The sequence below is a fragment of the Corvus kubaryi genome, unplaced genomic scaffold (genome assembly GCF_017639235.1).
Source record: "Corvus kubaryi isolate FWS band 111438036 unplaced genomic scaffold, C.kubaryi_AGA036_p1.0 74, whole genome shotgun sequence".
Classification (NCBI taxonomy): domain Eukaryota; kingdom Metazoa; phylum Chordata; class Aves; order Passeriformes; family Corvidae; genus Corvus; species Corvus kubaryi.
This window is the reverse complement of record NW_024582061.1, coordinates 16,251,256-16,270,102: the sequence shown is the minus strand read 5'-3', so window position 1 is coordinate 16,270,102 and position 18,847 is coordinate 16,251,256. Positions and strand designations below refer to the sequence as shown.

General features: G+C 47.9%; 1 protein-coding gene across 5 annotated transcripts in view; it reads right to left on the bottom strand.

The window, feature by feature from the left end:
- Positions 1-18,059, bottom strand: part of CACNA1I (calcium voltage-gated channel subunit alpha1 I) — a 164,896-nt gene extending 146,837 nt beyond the window's left edge. For 3 of the 5 annotated variants that reach the window (XM_042050734.1, XM_042050737.1, XM_042050738.1), the window contains exons 1-2: positions 17,355-18,058; positions 4,234-4,535 (exon numbers count right to left, since the gene is read on the bottom strand). In XM_042050734.1, coding sequence (XP_041906668.1) covers positions 4,234-4,514 — 281 coding nt within the window. In that variant the 5' untranslated portion in view covers positions 4,515-4,535; positions 17,355-18,058. Of the gene's footprint in view, positions 1-4,233; positions 4,536-17,354 lie in introns of all 5 variants that reach the window. The other 2 variants (XM_042050735.1, XM_042050736.1) reach the window with 2 other exon arrangements.
- Between the last annotated feature and the right edge of the window lie 788 nt (positions 18,060-18,847).

The window sequence follows — 18,847 nt, the reverse complement described above, 5'->3', positions numbered from 1 at the left end:
GCATAAATGATGCCTGTGGCACCAGGCAGGGAAGAGGTGGGGAATAAATGTGGAGGTTTCCTCTGTTTCCAACCAAAATGCTCAGGGCCAGACCTGTTCCCTTGTGCATCAAGCACATGGTCCAAGCTGACAATGCTGCCAGTAAAAGCTACAGGAAAGGTACCTGCAGAAGCAAGGTGGGATTTTTAGCAGCAGGTATGATGGCAAAGCCCCTGTTTGGTGGATTTTAAGGCTAATGAGCTGCAAGGCAGCTCCTCTCACACACAGTCATACCAGCTTTAAGAAGTCACTCTGCTCAATACTCTGTAAAACACAGCTCCCAGTACTAAAAATTAAATGTGCGTATAAGCTTTTGCTCATCTGGGACCTGACCTGCTGCTCCTACACCACTGAAATCAGCTGGAAATGCAACACTTCACTGCTTGAGAGCAAAACAGAAGCCCAAATGGCCAACAACTTCACCAAGGGGTTAGTATGTAACAAAAAGCAAGAAAATGACAGAGTAATGAACTACAGAGCCTCTCTCATTACTGCTACAGTTTTAACATTGATTTTATTTTTTAATGGCACACTTCACTCATGCTCTCGCTGTCATGCCAATATTATAAATGTAACAGCAAAGGGAGGCCTGGGCCTCCTGGGAAGCATGTCTTTTACAGGAAAGCTCAAAGGACAAACTAAATCTACTGCATTTGACCCTCGGGATGGATGAAGTGTAAAGTCTTTATGGAACCCCAAGGAGTCAAATAGCATTGCAGACATCTGTCATAATCTTCTCATAACTTGCAAAGTGCATGAGGATCCATTTGTAAAGTGCCATGTGGCATACCTGTTATTTAGTCCCAAACATTTTATAAATTCATAAGATAAAGGCTATACAGTTGTTTTGGAAACATGTTTTTACACTTTTCATCCTATTCCCCATCCGAGCTTAAACTCTGTCATATAGGATTTAAGGTCAAGTTTTATAAAAGGGAAAAAAAAAAAAAAGATCTTACAGTCATTCTCATATCCATATCTCAAATGTTGACTGTATTAACATTGTAGCTGCAACAGCTCCATGATCTACAACTCTGAGTTGTAGATCATGGTCCAGCCTCTAGTTATCAAAGCACAAATTAACCTAAAGAAACCAGCTGGCAGGTTGCTCACATGCTTCATCACACCAACTCCTTTCTAATCAGGACACAAGCCAGGCTCCAGCTATGTGTTGCGTTGCATTGCATTCCCAGCTGATACAGAACTCACCTGTCTCTGATAAAGTATATCAGGAATAAAAAAAAAAATCTGCTTCTCAATAAACCAAGGTTATTCAAGAATTCACTTGTGCTGTATATAAAGTCCTCCCAAAAACATGCAAATCACCAAACTTAAAAGAATCAGGCTCCTTTTCACCACACACTAAAACGGCAAAAAGCACAGTAAATACTCTCTTTGGGGACAAACACCCAGACTTTCACATGGATCATAGTCTTCTTCTTACAAGGGAATTAGGATCTACAACTTCTGCAATGACAGCATCACACATCTCTACACTAATATGCTTCCAGAAGCTATTTTAAAGCAAAGAAATAAGTGGTTCTTTCTCCTATTACTGCACTGCAGCAAAGCAATATGGCAGCTGTTTAATAGCACATAACAAAATTGCAGGACTGCTCACAAAAAGAAAAATAATCTTCAGGAGAGGGGAATTTAAGTAGTTAGAATGCAATCACCTAAATTGAAATGTGGTGGTTAATGACCTCGTGCTTAAAAAAATTGCTACACAGTCCTTAACTATCAGAGTTTCCGTTTTAAATCTCATTGACAGTACTTCCATAACAGTGATCGTGAAGCTCTAGCCTAGTAAAAAATTCCACAAGAAGATTAATAAGCATTTAATTAATGCCCCATCTTTTTGCTGAATCTTCATGAAAGGTCAGGTGTTGACCCATGACAGTGACTCACCCTGCCCCTGCTTAGCTTGAGCACACTGGAGACCCAATAGCTCCATATAATGGATGGAAAGCAGGCAAGCATATCAGCTCCTAGAAGACATGATTTGATTTTCACAGAAGCATCTTTTATGAAGGGTCTGATTCCCAGCCAGGGAGGAGGCCACTGCGAGGCATCTGCCACCAGGCCATACAAATGTATCCTTTCTACAGTGCTTTCGAAAAAAAAGTGTGATGCCGAGAGCATGTGGTTACTTGTAAAAAGCCTTCAGGGTGCAGAAACAACCCCTCATTTGAGGAAAAAAAACTTATGTGAACTACTTATTGCATAATCCATTGAAAAAGAGGAGCACAAGGGGTTGAAGGGAAATCAGAGGAGGGGCTGAGTCCTCACCTCTCAGTTTCCACTAGTCATGTAATCTCCCAGCTTCACACAGCTGAGCTGAAAGTTCAGGTTTGAGATAACCCTTCCAAAAGGTTTCCAGCAGCCCCACCATTGCCCTTCACTCCCTGGTGTCTCCTGTAGCCATGTGCAAGGTCATCAGCAAGTGACTGGATGAGGCTTTTTCCTTCTTTGTATAGTTTCTAATAAGAAGTCCTTTTCTGAGTCGAAGAGCACACTTGTCTGCAGATTAGGACCAAAGTAACACTTAAAAACTAAAACAGCCCAATTTCTTGAATAATAGCTCCAACAATTTAAAGCAAACTCCTTGCAATATACCAAATTGGAGGGATTATTATGACTTTTTAGCCAGAAATAAGGACAGGCTCTTGTCTTCTGCCATCAAAACCTCCTTCCCCCATCCAAAAGCAAGCCTTCATCCCAAACCCAAGATGTTACTCTTCTTTCACTTCCCAAATCTAGCCTGTGACCATGACACAAATGTCTCGTGCATTACTCTGAGTCCTGTTCTGAGTTCTGCTCTACCACATGCTGTGACAACATTCCCAGGATGTAATAACTAGCACAGGCACACAGTGATAGAAACGCAATGCATAATTCAACACAAAGTTTTAAAATTTTATAGAGCAGCCAGTAGAAAGGAAAGCAGAATGTCTAAATCTCCAATGTGTTCTCAGCCCTAACCTGTGTTTGAGACTGCGACACCTCTTCAGTGGCTTTTGAACTTTAAGACAAGAACTCAGAGCTCAAACACAAACCTTAACCTACACTTGAAATTAAAACAAATCTCATCCATTTAAGGTCAGCTGTTACTGCTGGCACTACCTCAAATCTTCACCCGGGGTTGGCTCTTAAAGCTGAAAATACTCTTGGGAACATTTTGCTAGTCTCTACTGTATCCCCAGACACTCAGACTTAATCTAGAAGGCCATACATCAACACTAAGCATCCTTATAGATAATACCCACCTAACTAGCAACTAAGAAACTTCCAGGTAGAAAGTGCTGTCGCTTGAAATTTCCAGCTAGAAAAATGCTCACATAAAACTTCAGACAAAGCTCTCTAATGACCCATCTTCCTCTCCATTTCCTCCACACCAGCAAGGATCCCACAGCTCAAACAACCACCAGCTCTTTTCTACCTGGAGCCCACCTGGCAGGCTGCAGCCAATGAGCTGTGCAGGTGGCCATTGTTTACACTGATGGGCTGCAGGGGCCCTCCTGCCATCAAGGCACTGAGTGTGAATGATAACACGTGTGTGATTGCTGACCATGGAAAGGAGGACGTGCTTATGCCCCAGAGATCTCTCCCAGGGTGTGTGGACCAGAGCATCAAATTCTCCCATTCGTTCGTGGCCAGACATCACAACAAGACCCAGGCAGGACAGTGACATGTGCTAAATGGAAAGGCAAGGGGTCACCTGGGTACCCCTGCAATCAGGGTACAGAGGCAGTGGTGGTTCCCTCACTAAGGGCAAGGTGAGCTCTCACTAAAGCCTGTATTCTCAGACACCTCCACCATTCATGGCAGTCTGAAAAGCTCCTGGGCTAGCAAATCCTACTCTGTCCCAGGCAAAAAGGGAGTTGGGAAGGGGAAGAACGGGCCTTTGTAATATACCTCTCCTCACACCTCCACTCTCCCCGCACCCAGTCCCTGTGCCTGGGACTGTCAGCAGCTCTTTCTGAAGTCCCTTCTTTCATAATCAGTTTCCTTTGATCACACACTGAAATAGCAAAGGTTCTGTTTAAACAAAAGCAATGAACAAAGAAGGTCATTAAATATGTAATAAAAGTTATTCCTTACCTGCAAGGCACCCCAGGAGGGCAGGATAAGGGAAGGATGGGGCAGGAAGGAGCCAGAGGCAGGGAGGGAGAAGGGGCAGCTCAGAAAGGATATGGGTTGCACACCATTTTGATGCACCAGCTCCGTGGGCTGGTGGTCTGCTTCAAGCAGAAGAAGACAACTGGGGCTAAGTCTGGGTAGGGGATATCAGGATCCGGAGGGGAGCTGACTTCTTCATCCTCACCCAGCTCCAGGGAGGAAGGCGGCTGCTCCGGTGGCGTTTGTTGCTCTGAGATGCCCAGATCCACAGGTTCCAGTGGGCAGATGGCAGAAGTGTGAGGGGGCTGTGGGCCTGCGGGCCAGGTGGAGGGAGGCTGGGGGACGTACTCTGCCATGCCAGCCACAAGCGAGAACCCCTGGAGAGGAGGTGAGAAAGAGAAATTAAATCCCACAAGGATCAGCAGCAAAAGCACAGTACATCTGTTCTCCTAGCAAGTCCAGAGCAGGAGAGAGCTGCAGGACTGATGGCTCTGACAAATGATAAACCATGTTCACACTTTTAAGCAGTTTTAAGTTCTTTTCTGCCAGTCACTCTCTCCACCAAGACTCCGCGGGCTACTCCTCTCCATCACCATTTAAACCATCCCCATAGCCCCTGGGACACCCTGTCACAGTGCTGCACCATCTCAGGGGATGGTGCCAGCTCTTTTGGAGGCGGCCTGAGCGCCATAACAGAGCACAGTGTTTTGAACAGCACGGGCCCATCCTAACAAAGCAGAGCCATCCTGCCCTTGCAGTCCCTAACAGGGTCCTGCCAGCTCCAGGTTCAGCTTTGCTGTCCCAGCTCTCCCATCCAAACGCACTCTGGGCTGGCCCTGTGTCACACCATTGCACAGGCTCCCTCAGACTGGCACTGACAAATGCATGTCAAACCCATACACGACAGTCATTCAAACAGGGAGCTGTAACACAAGCCAGGAGTGGGATTAAACATTAAGCACCTTTTACTGGAGCTTGTTGAGCTCTCCTTTGCTGGGGCAGTGGAAACACTATGAACACGGGCTGTAAAAGTTATTCCACTAATGGAATGGTCAGAGAGCATGGGTGGGCATGAGAAGAGCAGGTGTCACACTTGCTGGCAGCCTGTGCTGGTTTTGGCTGGGGAAGAGTTAATTTTCTTCATAGTAGCTGGAGTAAGGCTGTATTTTGGATTCGTACCAGGAACGTTGTTAGATGATTTAGTTACTGCTGAGCAGCATCAAGGCATTTTCTGTTTCTCACATCACCCCACCCGTGAGTTGACTGGGGGTGCACGAGAAGCTGGGAGGGTTTGCAGACAGGACAGCTGACCCCAATTGACCCAAGAGATATTCCATATCATATGACATCATGCTCAGCACATAAAGCTGGAGGAAGAAGGAAGAAAGGGGGACATTTGGAGTGATAGAGTTTGCATGATGAAGTCCTGCTTCTCTGGAGACAGCTGAACACCTGACTGCCCATTGGAAGTGGTGAATAAATTCCTTTTTTTGCTTTACTTGAGTGGTCATCTTTTGCTTTACGTATCAAACTGCCTTTATCTCATTTTTCTGCCTTTTTCTCCCTTTTACTCTTTTGATTCTCCTCCCATCCCAGTTGGAAGGTAGTGAGCAAGTGCCTGTGTGTGGCTTAGCTGCCAGCTGGGGTTAAACCACAACACTCCTGCACACTGCAGAGCACCAAACTTTTGCTAAAAAACATCACTTTGCTGCCTGGGTGCTGTCCATTCAAAAGCAGAGTGGAGGTGGCCTGTCAAAGTGAGGGGAATGAGATAAACTCAAGTCTTGGCTTTGGAGGGGTGTTGCACGAACACTCTTAGGAAAGAGAGCTTGGCCAACGACTTTCCATTTTCTTCCCTTCACCCTGTTGGCATGTTCAACCATCTGGAGTACCTATGCTGAGAGTACAGATTTAAAAGCCACACAAGAGCCCTCAGACACACTGCAATACAGAAAGGGACAATCAGCAGCAAGAAAGGATGTGTCTGTCCATGGCACAGACCTCATCTCCTCGCATACTGGCCACAGGTTATCCTCCCTGGCACTTGTCTCAGTTCTCTGCACTTTAGGCTCACAAAGCCTGTGCACACCTCTGTTGACACTGCTCTGCCTTGGCAATGCACCCTTGACATTTCAGCCTGTGACCCTTTTGATGCTCACACTGCTGGATCCATGATCTCCAATGCTCTCCACACCACTCCTCTGTCAGGTGCTTGCCAACCCCTCCACCTTAGGTTGCAGTGCCTCACCATTCCCAGATGAGACCCTGAAACCTCTGCCTACCCATCCTGTTTTCTCAGCCTCCTGCTTCCAACACACACTTTGATCCAAAGCTTTGCTTGTTCTTCCAGGCTTGGTATTTGTCAGAATAAAGAGCAGCAAGTGCAGGGGTTTAGAAAGCAGACATAGTGTCCCTCAGGGGATAGCAGAGAGACTCTTCGAATTCATTATCCCAAAGGCCTGCAGCTATTGGAAAGAACAGATACCATGTCTCCTGACCAGCTTTGGGATGCTGTTCACAATTTTTTAAGCTCTGTGAAAAAATTGCCAGTGCATCCTTCTCACCATCTAACACCGCTGTTTTCAAAAAAACTTTCAGCAGATTTTTTACTCTGAGCACCCATGCAACTACTTGGACCACCTTTACCATTCCCTACTCCCAGCAGCTCCCCATTGCCTGCTCTGAGCTGGCTCCCTTGCAAGCTATTAACACGCGGTGGCTGAGCCCAACTTCCCTCCCATTACAGCACAGAGGAGAAAGATTAGCAGAGACAGCCAGGAGGAATTACTTATTATGGTGCTTGGAGCATGCACACTGATGAGGGCATGACAGCTCCAAACTGCAGTGTACAGAGCTTCATAATTACCAGTACAACTGAGAAAAGGAATAGGAGAAACAACCCCATCAGCATTTCCCTGCTTTCCCTTCTGCAAGCATCCAGGGCCTCTTCTCCATCTCACCACTGCTAGATGCAGCTGGGACTTCAGGATGCCTCTCTGCCCATGTGAAACACACATGCACAAACTGGGTAGTGTGTGTATCACAGACAGTTCATCACTCTAATTTGTGCAGCTCATATTACTCATTAGGGCTCATATGGACACAGGGCTAGGTGAATCCCTTTGGAAGTCCTGAAGCTAAATACAGGCCTTGAATGACAACTGCCCCACTGGAGACGTGAGTAATACTCGTTACCTTCCTGAGATGAAATCCTGTTTTGCCTCCCAAGGCTGTGATCATGATGTATTTCCTACATTAAGCAGGATTAATATTCTGTGTCAAAAGAGAGAGAAGGGAAAATCAAGCAGTGGGGCACTTCTGAGCTCTTCACACAGTCAGTCCTCCCATCTCAACTTCAAAGAAGAGTGGAGTGATTTTCCTGCCAGAGACTGGTCCAGGGTTCTCTCCGCTACCATTTCAGATGTGGAGGCTGGAATCAGCTATTTCCCCTATTTTGGCCAGGCTGTGACTCATGCAATGCTGCTATTTTCTCTGGGATTGCTATCACTGGCCTTCCCATGCTGTATGCATTGCTCTGTAACTTGGTTGGAGTCAGCCTGCTACCGTGTTTCAACCCAGGGGAGCCCTGTTTAAATCAAAATGAGGAATGAGTTTGGCAAATGCATGTATCTGCATACACAGAAGAATGTGCATCAATGGAGAGGATTCCTACCCAGATAGAAGACAGTTATAGTAAGACTCAACAGAATTACAAATCTCCAGAACTTGCCTTTGGGGTGCCTCTAACCTCCCCTTTGTGCAAGTGCAGCTTACCGTGACAAGGGCAATACAAGAGGACAAGGATACATGAGGATGGTTATGGGGTGGCCAGATGCATGATCTTCTTACCCAGCCTTTTGCTCAGGCAAGCCTAACCCCAGCTGGTGCTGCAGGCCAGACCCATCAGAAAAAATCAAATCCTCCCCACCGTGGACTTTTCTGGCCAAATGTCCCCCAAATACACAAAAACATTCCACTGCAAAAGTCACATACCGCTGGTGGAGTGATGCTACACCAGCTGCACTTCCCTCCCAGGGGAAGGGAAGTTATTTGTGGGCTGGCAGCTCCTCCTGCTTCTCTCCCTGCACAGCCTGTGCCAAACCTTTCTGTGGAGCCAGGTCTTAAGTCTGCACCGTCCATGCTCAAGGAGCATTTAAAACCACCATCATCCTGAGCTGAGCACCCACTGGTGCTATGTCCAGCACACACACCTGTCCTGGACACGTGTGCTGGCAGGGAGCTCATTGCTTTGGCAAGCACAAGAGAAGCTGACAGCCTCTGGCTCAACCCTTCCCCAAAAGCACCTGGTCCTGCCAGACTACTGAGGAGGAAGGGAGAAGGATGCTCTAAAACAGCAAGAGAAGTTTTAGACTTAATGAGAAGTGGAAATTGATTAGGAATAAAAGGAGGAAATATCATGATGCAGGAGAAGCGCTACAGATTAGGGGTGTCTGTCCAAAAAGGCCGATGTCACCTCCTGGCATGCATTGCAGAGGTCTCTGCTCAGACACTCTTCCCCCTTAGGGCTGCAACCAGCATCCCAGGGCTGTCAGTGCCATGATCTGCCATGAGCGAGCCCAAGGTGTCCTGCAGGCACCACACTCCAGCCAAAGCAGCCTCCCAGCTCCTCACTACCCCCTTGGCAGAGAGGCCAACTGGGGCCATGGGTGAGGGAGGGCTGATGGGGCCTTTACAAGGCTTATGCAGGCCTTTCTGGGCTATTGCAGCTTGACAGTGAAAGCGCCTTTTGCAGCCAGTTGGGAGAGGGAAATACCAGAGAGAGATCCCCAGAACACTATCCCAGTGCTGGAGGGGATCCACCTATAGTCCAGTGGGATAACAACTCCCCTCTCATGTGGGACCATCCTCAGACTTCCCCACCATCATCCCTAATCATACATCCCTTGCCAGCCCACACTGCCTCGGAGCCATTCCTTCCTGCCTTCACACTGCTCACACAGACAATACCGGGGTCCACATCAAAACTGAAAGTGCAGAGTATATTTCCTTTGCGAGCGGCTCAGTGTACCCACAGGACCTCCCATTCTGAGGGCACACAAGTCCTTTCCAGACCATCCATCACCATCAGTCACCTGTTACTCAGAAGCAGCAGGAAGCACAGCAGCCACTCTGTCCTGCTAACACCCTTGCAGAAGAGGGACAAAAATGACAACCTCCAGCTGGCGTTGCAGGGGACAGCAAGATGGTCCCCTCAGCTGGAGCAGTACCTGAGGCACACATATATATTTATTTATCATCTCCAAACATCCATCCGAAAGTTGACAAGCATCTGGGGGCACGGCTTTTGCAGCCAGCTTCGTACAGGCCCAGACTTATTTAAGGAGATCTCTGACCACGTGGCATATTTAGGACTGCGTGTGGGTGACCCCGTTCGGCAGCTGCGTGAGCCTCCCGGGGTGCTCTGCCGAACGTGGCAGTGAGCCCGCATTTGTTTGTTGCTATAAGTGGCAAGCGTTACCTTTGATGCGTGCGTCTGGCTGCAGGGATGTGTTAGTCATACAGGTTTCACATTTGGAGCGTTTGTCGTGGTACAATATAATTAGTGGTACCCTGCTCCCTCTGTGTTTGTGTTCATCTGGCACTGGCATGTCTCTCTGCCTGTTCATGTGGACAGCGCCTGTTCTCGTCTGCTTGTGTGTGCAGGGAGCCATATGAGTGCCAGTAAGGAACAGGGTCAGTTTTATTAGCACTTAATTTGAAACAGGAGCTTTTACATCTTCGTCATCTCAGCACGTCCAAATGCAATGGGATGTGGCAGAAACTCAGCAGGGAGTGTTCCAAACAGTGCCCGAATCCATTGCTCGCAGATGCTGGTGTGCCTGCACACCCCTGAAGCACAACATCCATGGTCTGCACCAGAGCCAAGGTCTCCCAGCTTCCCTGTCCTGGTCTAATGCCCACGACCTGTTGCCTTTCAGCTGCATGCTGATTGATTGCTGTGCCTTCTCTCCACACATGCTATTACCCTCTGCTAGATTTGCTGGAGCACTTGGCAGCCTCGGCCTTTTCACCCTGGTGATTTTGCACCCCTCCTCCTGTTCAGGACAAGGAGCAGAAGAAATTACTGCCTCCCACTGAGCAAGGGAAGGAGCAGTCCAACCAGCACAGGACAAAATAAGCAAATTGTCTATCCTGAAGCCTCAACAATAGCCTTCAACCTGTACTGCAGGCAGCACTCCACAGCTGTAGGAATAGCAAGCCCTGATCTCCTGGAGACTCCCACCCTCATCATCAGTCAATGTCCACTGTATCACTTTCCTGTCGTGTGGCTGGGATAGCCCCATCCTGTCCATGCCTCTGGTCCCTGCCCCTGGCACAGCAAAGTGGGGATCTGCTTCAGTTGCTAAGAAGCCTTTGGCCAAGCCAAAGGAGATGTTATGGAGACCAGTAAAAGTGTTGCTGGAGAGATGGAGAAAAAGTAAACAAGAGAAGAAAAGGCATAGGAGAAATATGGTCACTTTGGGTGTAGGAGGTAGAGAAAAGAAAGAAGGTTCCCACTGGAAAATCATTACCTGACCTTAACTACGTGGAGTGTTTGAGACCCAGAGGTGAGTGCTACTGAAGACCCTAACCTTATCCCCCTGCTTCCCAGAGAATATGCGTACTTGTTTTCAAAAAAAACATTTTCTTTTTTGGTGGTCCAAACAAACAGACTCTGAAAATCTCCTTCTGGGATGACTCCATACTGTAACAGACCCATCTATGTGGACACTCTGCCCCAGAGTCAGTGTTCTCCCTTTCAAACCTGCCCCGCTCTCTCCCGATGCGCTGCTTTGGTCTGCACGGCTCGCAGATTCCTCCTCCTCGTGCACACGGACACCTTTCACTTGAGAGCATTCCTGTCATGTCCTCTCACTTAAACCACCGCTTAGCCAAGCCACACATCTTTAGCACTTAATCCTTGCTCATAAATTAATCTCCTGAGCCCCGCGGTCGTTCCGTGCGGGTCTCACTGAAAGCCGCCTCTCGCCTACGAGCGCTCTGCCGATAATGATGCGCCAAGTGCCGCTTCCCGCAGAGCTGGCACCCGGGCCGGCCGTAGGGCCGGGCTGCCGGCCTGATGGCTCTTGCTGGCCCTGGCACGCTGCGAGTCCACGTCTGATGTGCCATCTACCGTCACACCAAGGTCCCGTGGCCTGGACCGTCCTTTCTTTGCCCCTCATCACATCCTCAGACCCTATGTTGCAGATTATTGATTGCCCCCAGACGCATTAGCTTGCATTTTTCCAAAGATTAATCTCATTAAATTATTTTCTGCCCATCTTTCTGACCTCACTTTTTCCCTTTGTGTTATTTTGCTGCATCCCCACTGACAGGCATAAACCTGGTTTATCATGATCCGCGGAAGTCATCGATGTGCTGTTTACTCCCTCCTCCAGGTCAGCAATGAGCATGGAAACTAAGATGGTCAGATGAGGATGATGAAGAGGAAGGTAGTGCTGTCATAGGCTACTAGCAATGATGCCTTTGAGGCCATCCTCACACTCTTAGCCCTTGAGCCAGAATATGAAGTGCTAGCAGGAAAGACAAAATGTGCAAATATCTCGACTGTGCCTTCCAGAGAAGCCCACACTGGGAGAACGGAGCTGCAGCTCCTGCCCACCGCAAGGACAGATGCCCAGCGCTGCAGCTTCCATACAAGTGGATGGAGAAGGGCAGCCTGGGGCTGCTCCCGCCCAGGCTAAGCCAACAGTGAGAAGCTCTGTGTTTCACACTGTCCTTCCAGGATCAATCTCTCTGCCCTTTTGGTCTCAATCTCAGTGCCCAGCCCAACCCAGTGTCCCTTCAGGACCTGTTGTAGTGAGTGGGAGTAGGAAAGCAGCAGCATACAACAAGTGGGGAGACCCCAGGAGACTCCCTGCTCCCTGTCACAGCACAGCACTGACTGCAACCTCCCACTTCTGCACAAGCATCCTCACCCCACCTCCATACTTTTTCCCAGCCCATTGTCACCACTCACATCTGGAGAGGAGGTTCCCTAGGGTGAAAATGGAAATGAGGAGGTGGAGATGGTAAGGAGCACATCTAAAGGGAACACAATATGAAGAGCTTTGGGGAGCATCAAGAGTTACATCTACAACCTCTCTCTTCCCTAAAAATTACTGCTCCCCCTCAATCCCTCCAAAGGAGATAATCTGCAAAAGCACAGCTATGCATTTGGAGCAAACTAACTCTTGGCAAAAACAAAAACAGGAAGGGAGCTGAAGCTATGTGGAGTGTGATGATGCCCCAGGCTCTGCCTCTAGAAAGGAGGGAGAATATGGGAAAGAAATGTAGCTATGAAGATGGGAATCTTCTAGAGAAGAGACAGTGTTGTTAGCTCTTCTGCAAAAGCCTACAGGCTATTCAATCTCAGGTCAATTGATGGACCAGGACCTTGCGATGGTTCCCCTGCATCTCACATGATTTGGTTACTGACACTGCTACTCATTTACATAAGCTTAAAAGTCCCCTTCTCTCCCTGCTGTCACCAAGGGAAAAAAAACCAAAGCTGAGACAATTGCTTGAATAGTGATCACTGAAAAGCGGCAAAGACACCAATGCAAGTATATTTGACCACAGACCTGGAATGGATCCCTATAGTCCAAGCCAAATCTTGTAACCTTGCCAGAAAACCCAGTCTGAAAGAGTCCATAACGAGTCACTCTGCCCCTTCTGCCAAACACAGAGTTGGTTTAAAGGCAAAATAAGGGGAAAAAAAATGTCCAAGGAAGACAAGCAATTGAGGGCATCACCACTGCCAAAAGCCCCCACGCCGAGAGGAGATGAAAGGCGGTGCTGGGCACACTGCACCCTTGTATACACGTGCACACATTTGCAAACACACACGTGCAGCAGCAGAAACAGGATCCCGTCCACTCCTGACAGTCTGAATGCAGGGAAATCTATTCCTAACCTCTGTCCTGGAAAGCAACTAAATCGAGCCTGTCAGCCAGACACACTAAGCCAACACCTGAGAAATGTTTAACACCGCTAACACCACCTGTGCTCTCTATACAGTGCTGGTTTTCTAGCCACGGCCAAACTGACACTTCAGAGAAAGGAAACATAAGCCTTCCTTACCCTCTGCCCCCCCATCCCAGTGGTCATACCAGACAAACAATTTCAGCAGTCACATCACAGCAGCGAAATCCCTGGCACTTGTCACCAGCTACCAACAGCACAGGTCAGCAGCTCCTCTCCGTCCTGTTCAACCCCACGGCCATAACCCCAAATCCAGTAGTTTCACAAGGATATGCCCTTTGCTTGCCCTCCAGGGATACCCCCATGGAGCTTTACATCAAGGCACAACAGAGCAGGTGCCCATGCTGCAGATGATGGTTATGTCAGAAGCAGAGACCAGCTGCCTTTGGTATTGTTTTTTTTAATACACACACACATTTGATAAGAGGGTAACGACCTTTGCTTTCGGAGGAACCCTTCCTGCGTTGATCACACAGAGGTAGGGCTTCCACGCTGCATTCTGCAGGTGCTAGGAAGCACAAGCTTTTGCAGAAAACAGCAACAAGCAGCATTCCACACCAGGAGCCCACAGTGTGTCCACTCACCCACAGGCAGCAAGGACTGCTATGAACCTGCAAAATCCTTGATGACTGAGCCTGGCTTAGCCCAGAGACCACCTCCCTCCTGCACCACCACAGCAGCACACACCTCCAGTTCAAGGCAAGAGAGAAGGCATTTTCTGACATCTTCTCATTGCAATTAGTCCCTGATGCACTGGGCTGATTGCTCTTCAGGGCACACTGCGGTGCTTCAAACACCGGGGCCTGACAAGTACCGGGAGAGCGAGTTTATTACAGTTACTGGGTTGATTTATGCAATTTGAGTTATGATTAGAGGGTTTAAATAAATTTTGTATCAGTGTAAGACAGTTTTCAAACCACTATGTGATTTCTAAGAGCTTCAAGGTATGCCCTTTGGACACAGATGAATAAACTAAGTAAGCTGCCTATATTAGGCCATTATAAACAACGATGCACCTCTGCATAACTGAAAAGAAATCTCTACTTTCCAAAAGCAGTTTGAGGTTTTACGGATCTTGAACACCCTTAAAATTAGCCCTACATTGTCCCGTCTAATAAATTTTTAAAAACACAACTAAGAAATGGTACTACATGGTCTTGCAGACCCACCTGTACCACTTGATTTCTGAACCCATCCGTGGACTCAGAGGTTTTAGTAAGGCTCTGGGAAACTGCAGAAATTCACCTCCTTGCTGGAATGTGCAGGATTGGGACTTTGATTTAATAAAAGATAAATTTTATTTTAAATCAGTGCCCCACTCTTTTAAAGGTTCCTAACACTGTGTGTGCTTTTCATGAGTTTCCAGCTGTAGACACTTGTTCTCTTTGAGAAAAATGAATAAAAATTAGTTTCAACTTCTTTTTCCCTAGGAAAAAAAGCTGACCAAGCATGTGGCTTCTTTGCAGCACAGCCTGGAATTGCAGGCTTTTCCCAAAATCTGAGGTGGCCAGGGCTCAGCATAAGCCACCCTGGTGGGGGCCATCTTCCTGGTGTGCCTTGCTATGGATGGGACGGGGCAGGGCTCTAACATTAACCAGGGCTGTAGGATGGCACAATGTCACACTGGGCATGGATACATGGGTTCTCCAAAACTGGATCAGGCAGCAGAGATGCAGCCAGGTGGGAAGTGTGTTGGTAGAAGCAGAGAAGGAAGCAAGCAAGCAAGCCCAGGACTAGAGGAGATGCCAGAGCTGCAGCCCGGGGCACGGGTGCATTATTGGCACTTTGGGGATTTCCAGGACTGGACCAGCAAGGAAAGTGCTGCTCTTGGTGGGGATAAGAGGACGCAGGAAAGCTCACCCAGCATTGCAGGTGCACTGTGTCAGACCCCAGGAAGCCCAGCTGGTCTCCTCATATCCCAGCCAAGGCCACTGTGCCTACCCAGAAACATCCACAGGCAAGCCCTGAGCTGCTTGTGAGACAGCATCCCCCTCACATAATGCTTCCCCTCTCTCCCTTGGTGGCTGTGGATGCGCTGGCCCTGCGTCAGCCAGATCCACTGCCTGAAAACACTCCCAAGCAACAAGGGGAGATTTTGAAAGATAAAACATGAGACAGGTTGGCATAACCCTCTTTATAATAGGCACTGTCAGATTGATCCAGGCTTCACAAGGCAAACCCCTTAGATGTGGCAGATCAAAGCTTCTTCTTTGTCCCCCTGACTCTCCTCTGAGATATTCACTACCAGATCTCCTAGCAAGGCACGTGTGCATCTTCTGGTGCATCGAGGTGGCGAGTGTTTAGACACAGCTTCCCAGTGAGATCTGCAGGAAAGCTGCTTTTCCCCACCTTCCTGCTGCAGTCAGGGCCAAGGCTTTCCCAAACAGGTACTGCACCCTTGCCCAGCCTGCCTGGTGCAAACACCCTGCCAATGGGCAGGGAATCCAATCGGTTGCCCAGACTCCCTCCCTGCCTGCCTCCCAGCTTGCCTGGGAGAGGATTGTGGCCCTAGACCTTCACTGACAGACATTCACTGCTGCCCTTCTGAGGAAGCTCACATCCAACGCCAGTGCCATGAAACTATTATGTTATTCAATGGAGAGAGGAATAAATTCTCTCAGACCTTCACAGGCAGTGGGCAGCTGCCTCCTGTCTGAGGCTGTCTGCCTGCCCAGACCTGAGGGATGGGGCAGTACTGGCTGGGGCAGAGATGTTCAGAAGATGTCCTTAAAATATAAAAGGGAAGGGGAGCAGAAATGGGGCTCTTGGATTCCCTTTGCAGTGCTCTGAATTAAAAGTTTCTTTGCAGGTAGGGTGTTGAGAAGATAATGTGCTTGAGGATTTCTTTCCACTGATAGAGAAGCTTACGTGTCAGAGTTAAAACACTGAGGCAAGGTAGAGGGTCAGCAGACCCCTTCCTTCTTTGAGATAATAAATCCTCAGTCACCAGCCCAAATTTAAGACCAGGAGCTCTGCAACAGCACACAGAAACAACTGACGATTAACATAGCGGTCTTCTAAGCTACAGGGACACAGAACCAGTAGCAACCCTCAGAGCAGTGAGAAAAATGCTTCCTATTAGCAGAGAGAAAATGCACAAACAAGTTCTGATTTTTGATGTTTACCATTTTTCTCTGCAATAATTTGCAGGGAAATTACACATATTTGGTTTTTTTTCTTTCTGGCTTTTTATTTTTTTAAAGTCACTGGTACTTTTCACACAGCTGCTGTTACCAAGAAGAAAAAGGTAACCATCAAGAGGGATACAAAAACCAGTGCTGGCAGAAAATATGCCTGGTAATTGCCAGTCAACAATGTCTAACATTATTTCTGTTTCTCTTCTTTTTTAATTCTTCTATTTCCACCCCCTCCACCTCCTGACTCCAGCCAACAGCTTCCAGTGATGTACAGAAGATGATGCATTTGCTATAATAAAGTACATCCTATTCCGTGTCCCTTTTCAGGATGTTGCACATGCAATTGAAATGCAATAACAACCATAAACAAAACAAGAAAAGACAACTTATGAAACCTGGATCCAAGACCCAACTCTTGCTTTGGAAAAAAAAAAAAATACCCCAAACCCAAGAAGACCCTAAACAGTGAGAAGGTTTTAAGAAAAGTTACATATTTACAAGTCTCAGGCAGTTACCTCTCCAGGGAGGAGATTTTGTAACCCTCCCTCTTTCTCACCATCCTTCCCCATCATAACGGAACAAACTAACCAGGGATAAATTTGAAGTTCCTGGAATTGTTCACACTCCTTGTATCATTTATAGTCATGTATCAAGAGCTGCTGATTATCTGTGAGCTATACATTCCCTGCTGCAATTGCTCATGGACATGAACTGGTGGACACACAGCCATTCCCTTTCTGCCACCACCACTGCCCACAACACGCACCAAAATCAATTATTGCTACTTGTTGGGTAAACAGAGGCAGCCTCACATACATGGCACTGCACTCAGACATACACGTACCACCGGACATGCACACAGAAGCAACTTTCCTCTCTGGAAAGACAGAATTATTCACATTAAAGACATGTCTACCCTCAGCTTTTACTTCTGCCGGAGAGGAAACAGGTATGAAACAAAACAGGAATGATGCAGGTACATGGGTGGGCTCAAGTTTTCTATTAGAAGGACAGCAAAACCAAGCAAAACGAGACAGACACAAGGTTAGCCAGGTGTGCATGCGTCTCACCTACCTTTGCATGGAAAAGAAATCTCCGAGGGAGAAGTCTCCAAGTCAGAGAAGCAAAATAAAATAATAATGAAGATGCTTTGAAAAAATTCCCCGACCAAGAAAAAAAAAGGCCCCCCCACCTCCCCCCCCTTGCACACAGGCACACTCACACGCAGACACACACACCTTGGTGCCCGGGGTGGGGAGAAGAGGAGAAAAAAAGATCAGGATCAGCTGAGTGATGGGGAGCAAAGAACCTGCCGGCGAGAAGCGGGGAGTTGTGTTAGATCCGTGCCTGCGAGGACTGAGCGTGTGCAGGAAGGAGATGGTTTAAAAGGAGAATACATGGTAAGAAATTGTGGCTGCTCAGGCTGGAGTCTGAAGCTCTGGAATCAGAGCAAACAAAAAGAGATTAAAAAAAAGGACCTCTTCCTTCACGGGAGGGCTTGGCGGGGGGGGGTTGCCTCTGTGTGTTTTTCCAGGCAGGTGATGTTAAGAAGTGACAGAAGCTTCCTTCCAAAAAGACCAGAGAGAGGGTCAAAATAATTGCAGGAGGCTGAGAGGTGATGGAGGTGTGCGTGGGGGCAAGGTTAGCTATTCCATGGTGGGAAAGTGAGGAGGAAAGGCTGGTGTATGGTTTCTGTCTGTCTCGCTCTCTCTCTGTCTCATGGTATGTTCACCAACGGCTTATGGAGCGAACTGCACAGAGAGAGAGAGAATAACTGCACAGGCAGAGAGGGAGAATGAAACACCGTCCTTACAGTGACACCAAATGTCTTTAGGGGAACCTACAATTAGAGGCACGGAATGCAGGAATTCTTACAACACAGGAGGAAAGGAAGAAATCTCCTTGCACACCATCAAACACCTGCATCCACGGTGGGGTCTCAGGACATTTGTCCTGCCTTTAGCCCACTCATCCTTGCTTTTCTGGTGGACACTGGCTTCAGCATGCTTGCCTTTCCTTGAACTTTTAAGGATGTGTCTCTCCACAGGTCACAGATCAAGCAGGCTAGAGGATTATCATTTGGGAAGAGTTAAAAAAACAAACTAACAAGCCTCTCCCAAAAGTCCTTCCCTCAAAACCAATCCCTCCTCTCCACCCCATCCTACTCCCAGATCTGTTACTGGAACTCAGGGGGTGGGAAAAACTCTCTGCAAATTAGTTTCCCATGGCATTTTGTGAAGCCAGGGGGAAATGAGAGGGATGGATAACATCCCATGTTCCAGTGGTTAGAACAGAGTACAGCCTCCCCAAGCCTCATCCAATGGAGGCCCAGCACAGCCATCTGCCCCCACTGGTCCCATTCTGTGGCTGAGCAGCCCTACCCCACCTCAGCACCTCAGGCCCCTCATTCTTGAAGCATCAACCTTCAGTTTTCCTACCGGGGATCCCAAGTCAGCTCTAGGAAAGAGACACTACATGAAGCTATCACAGTCCTCAAGGTTTTTCATGCATTTGCCCTGTTCAGTCCAATAAAACCCCATGTGTTACGAGACACGGAGACATTCTTG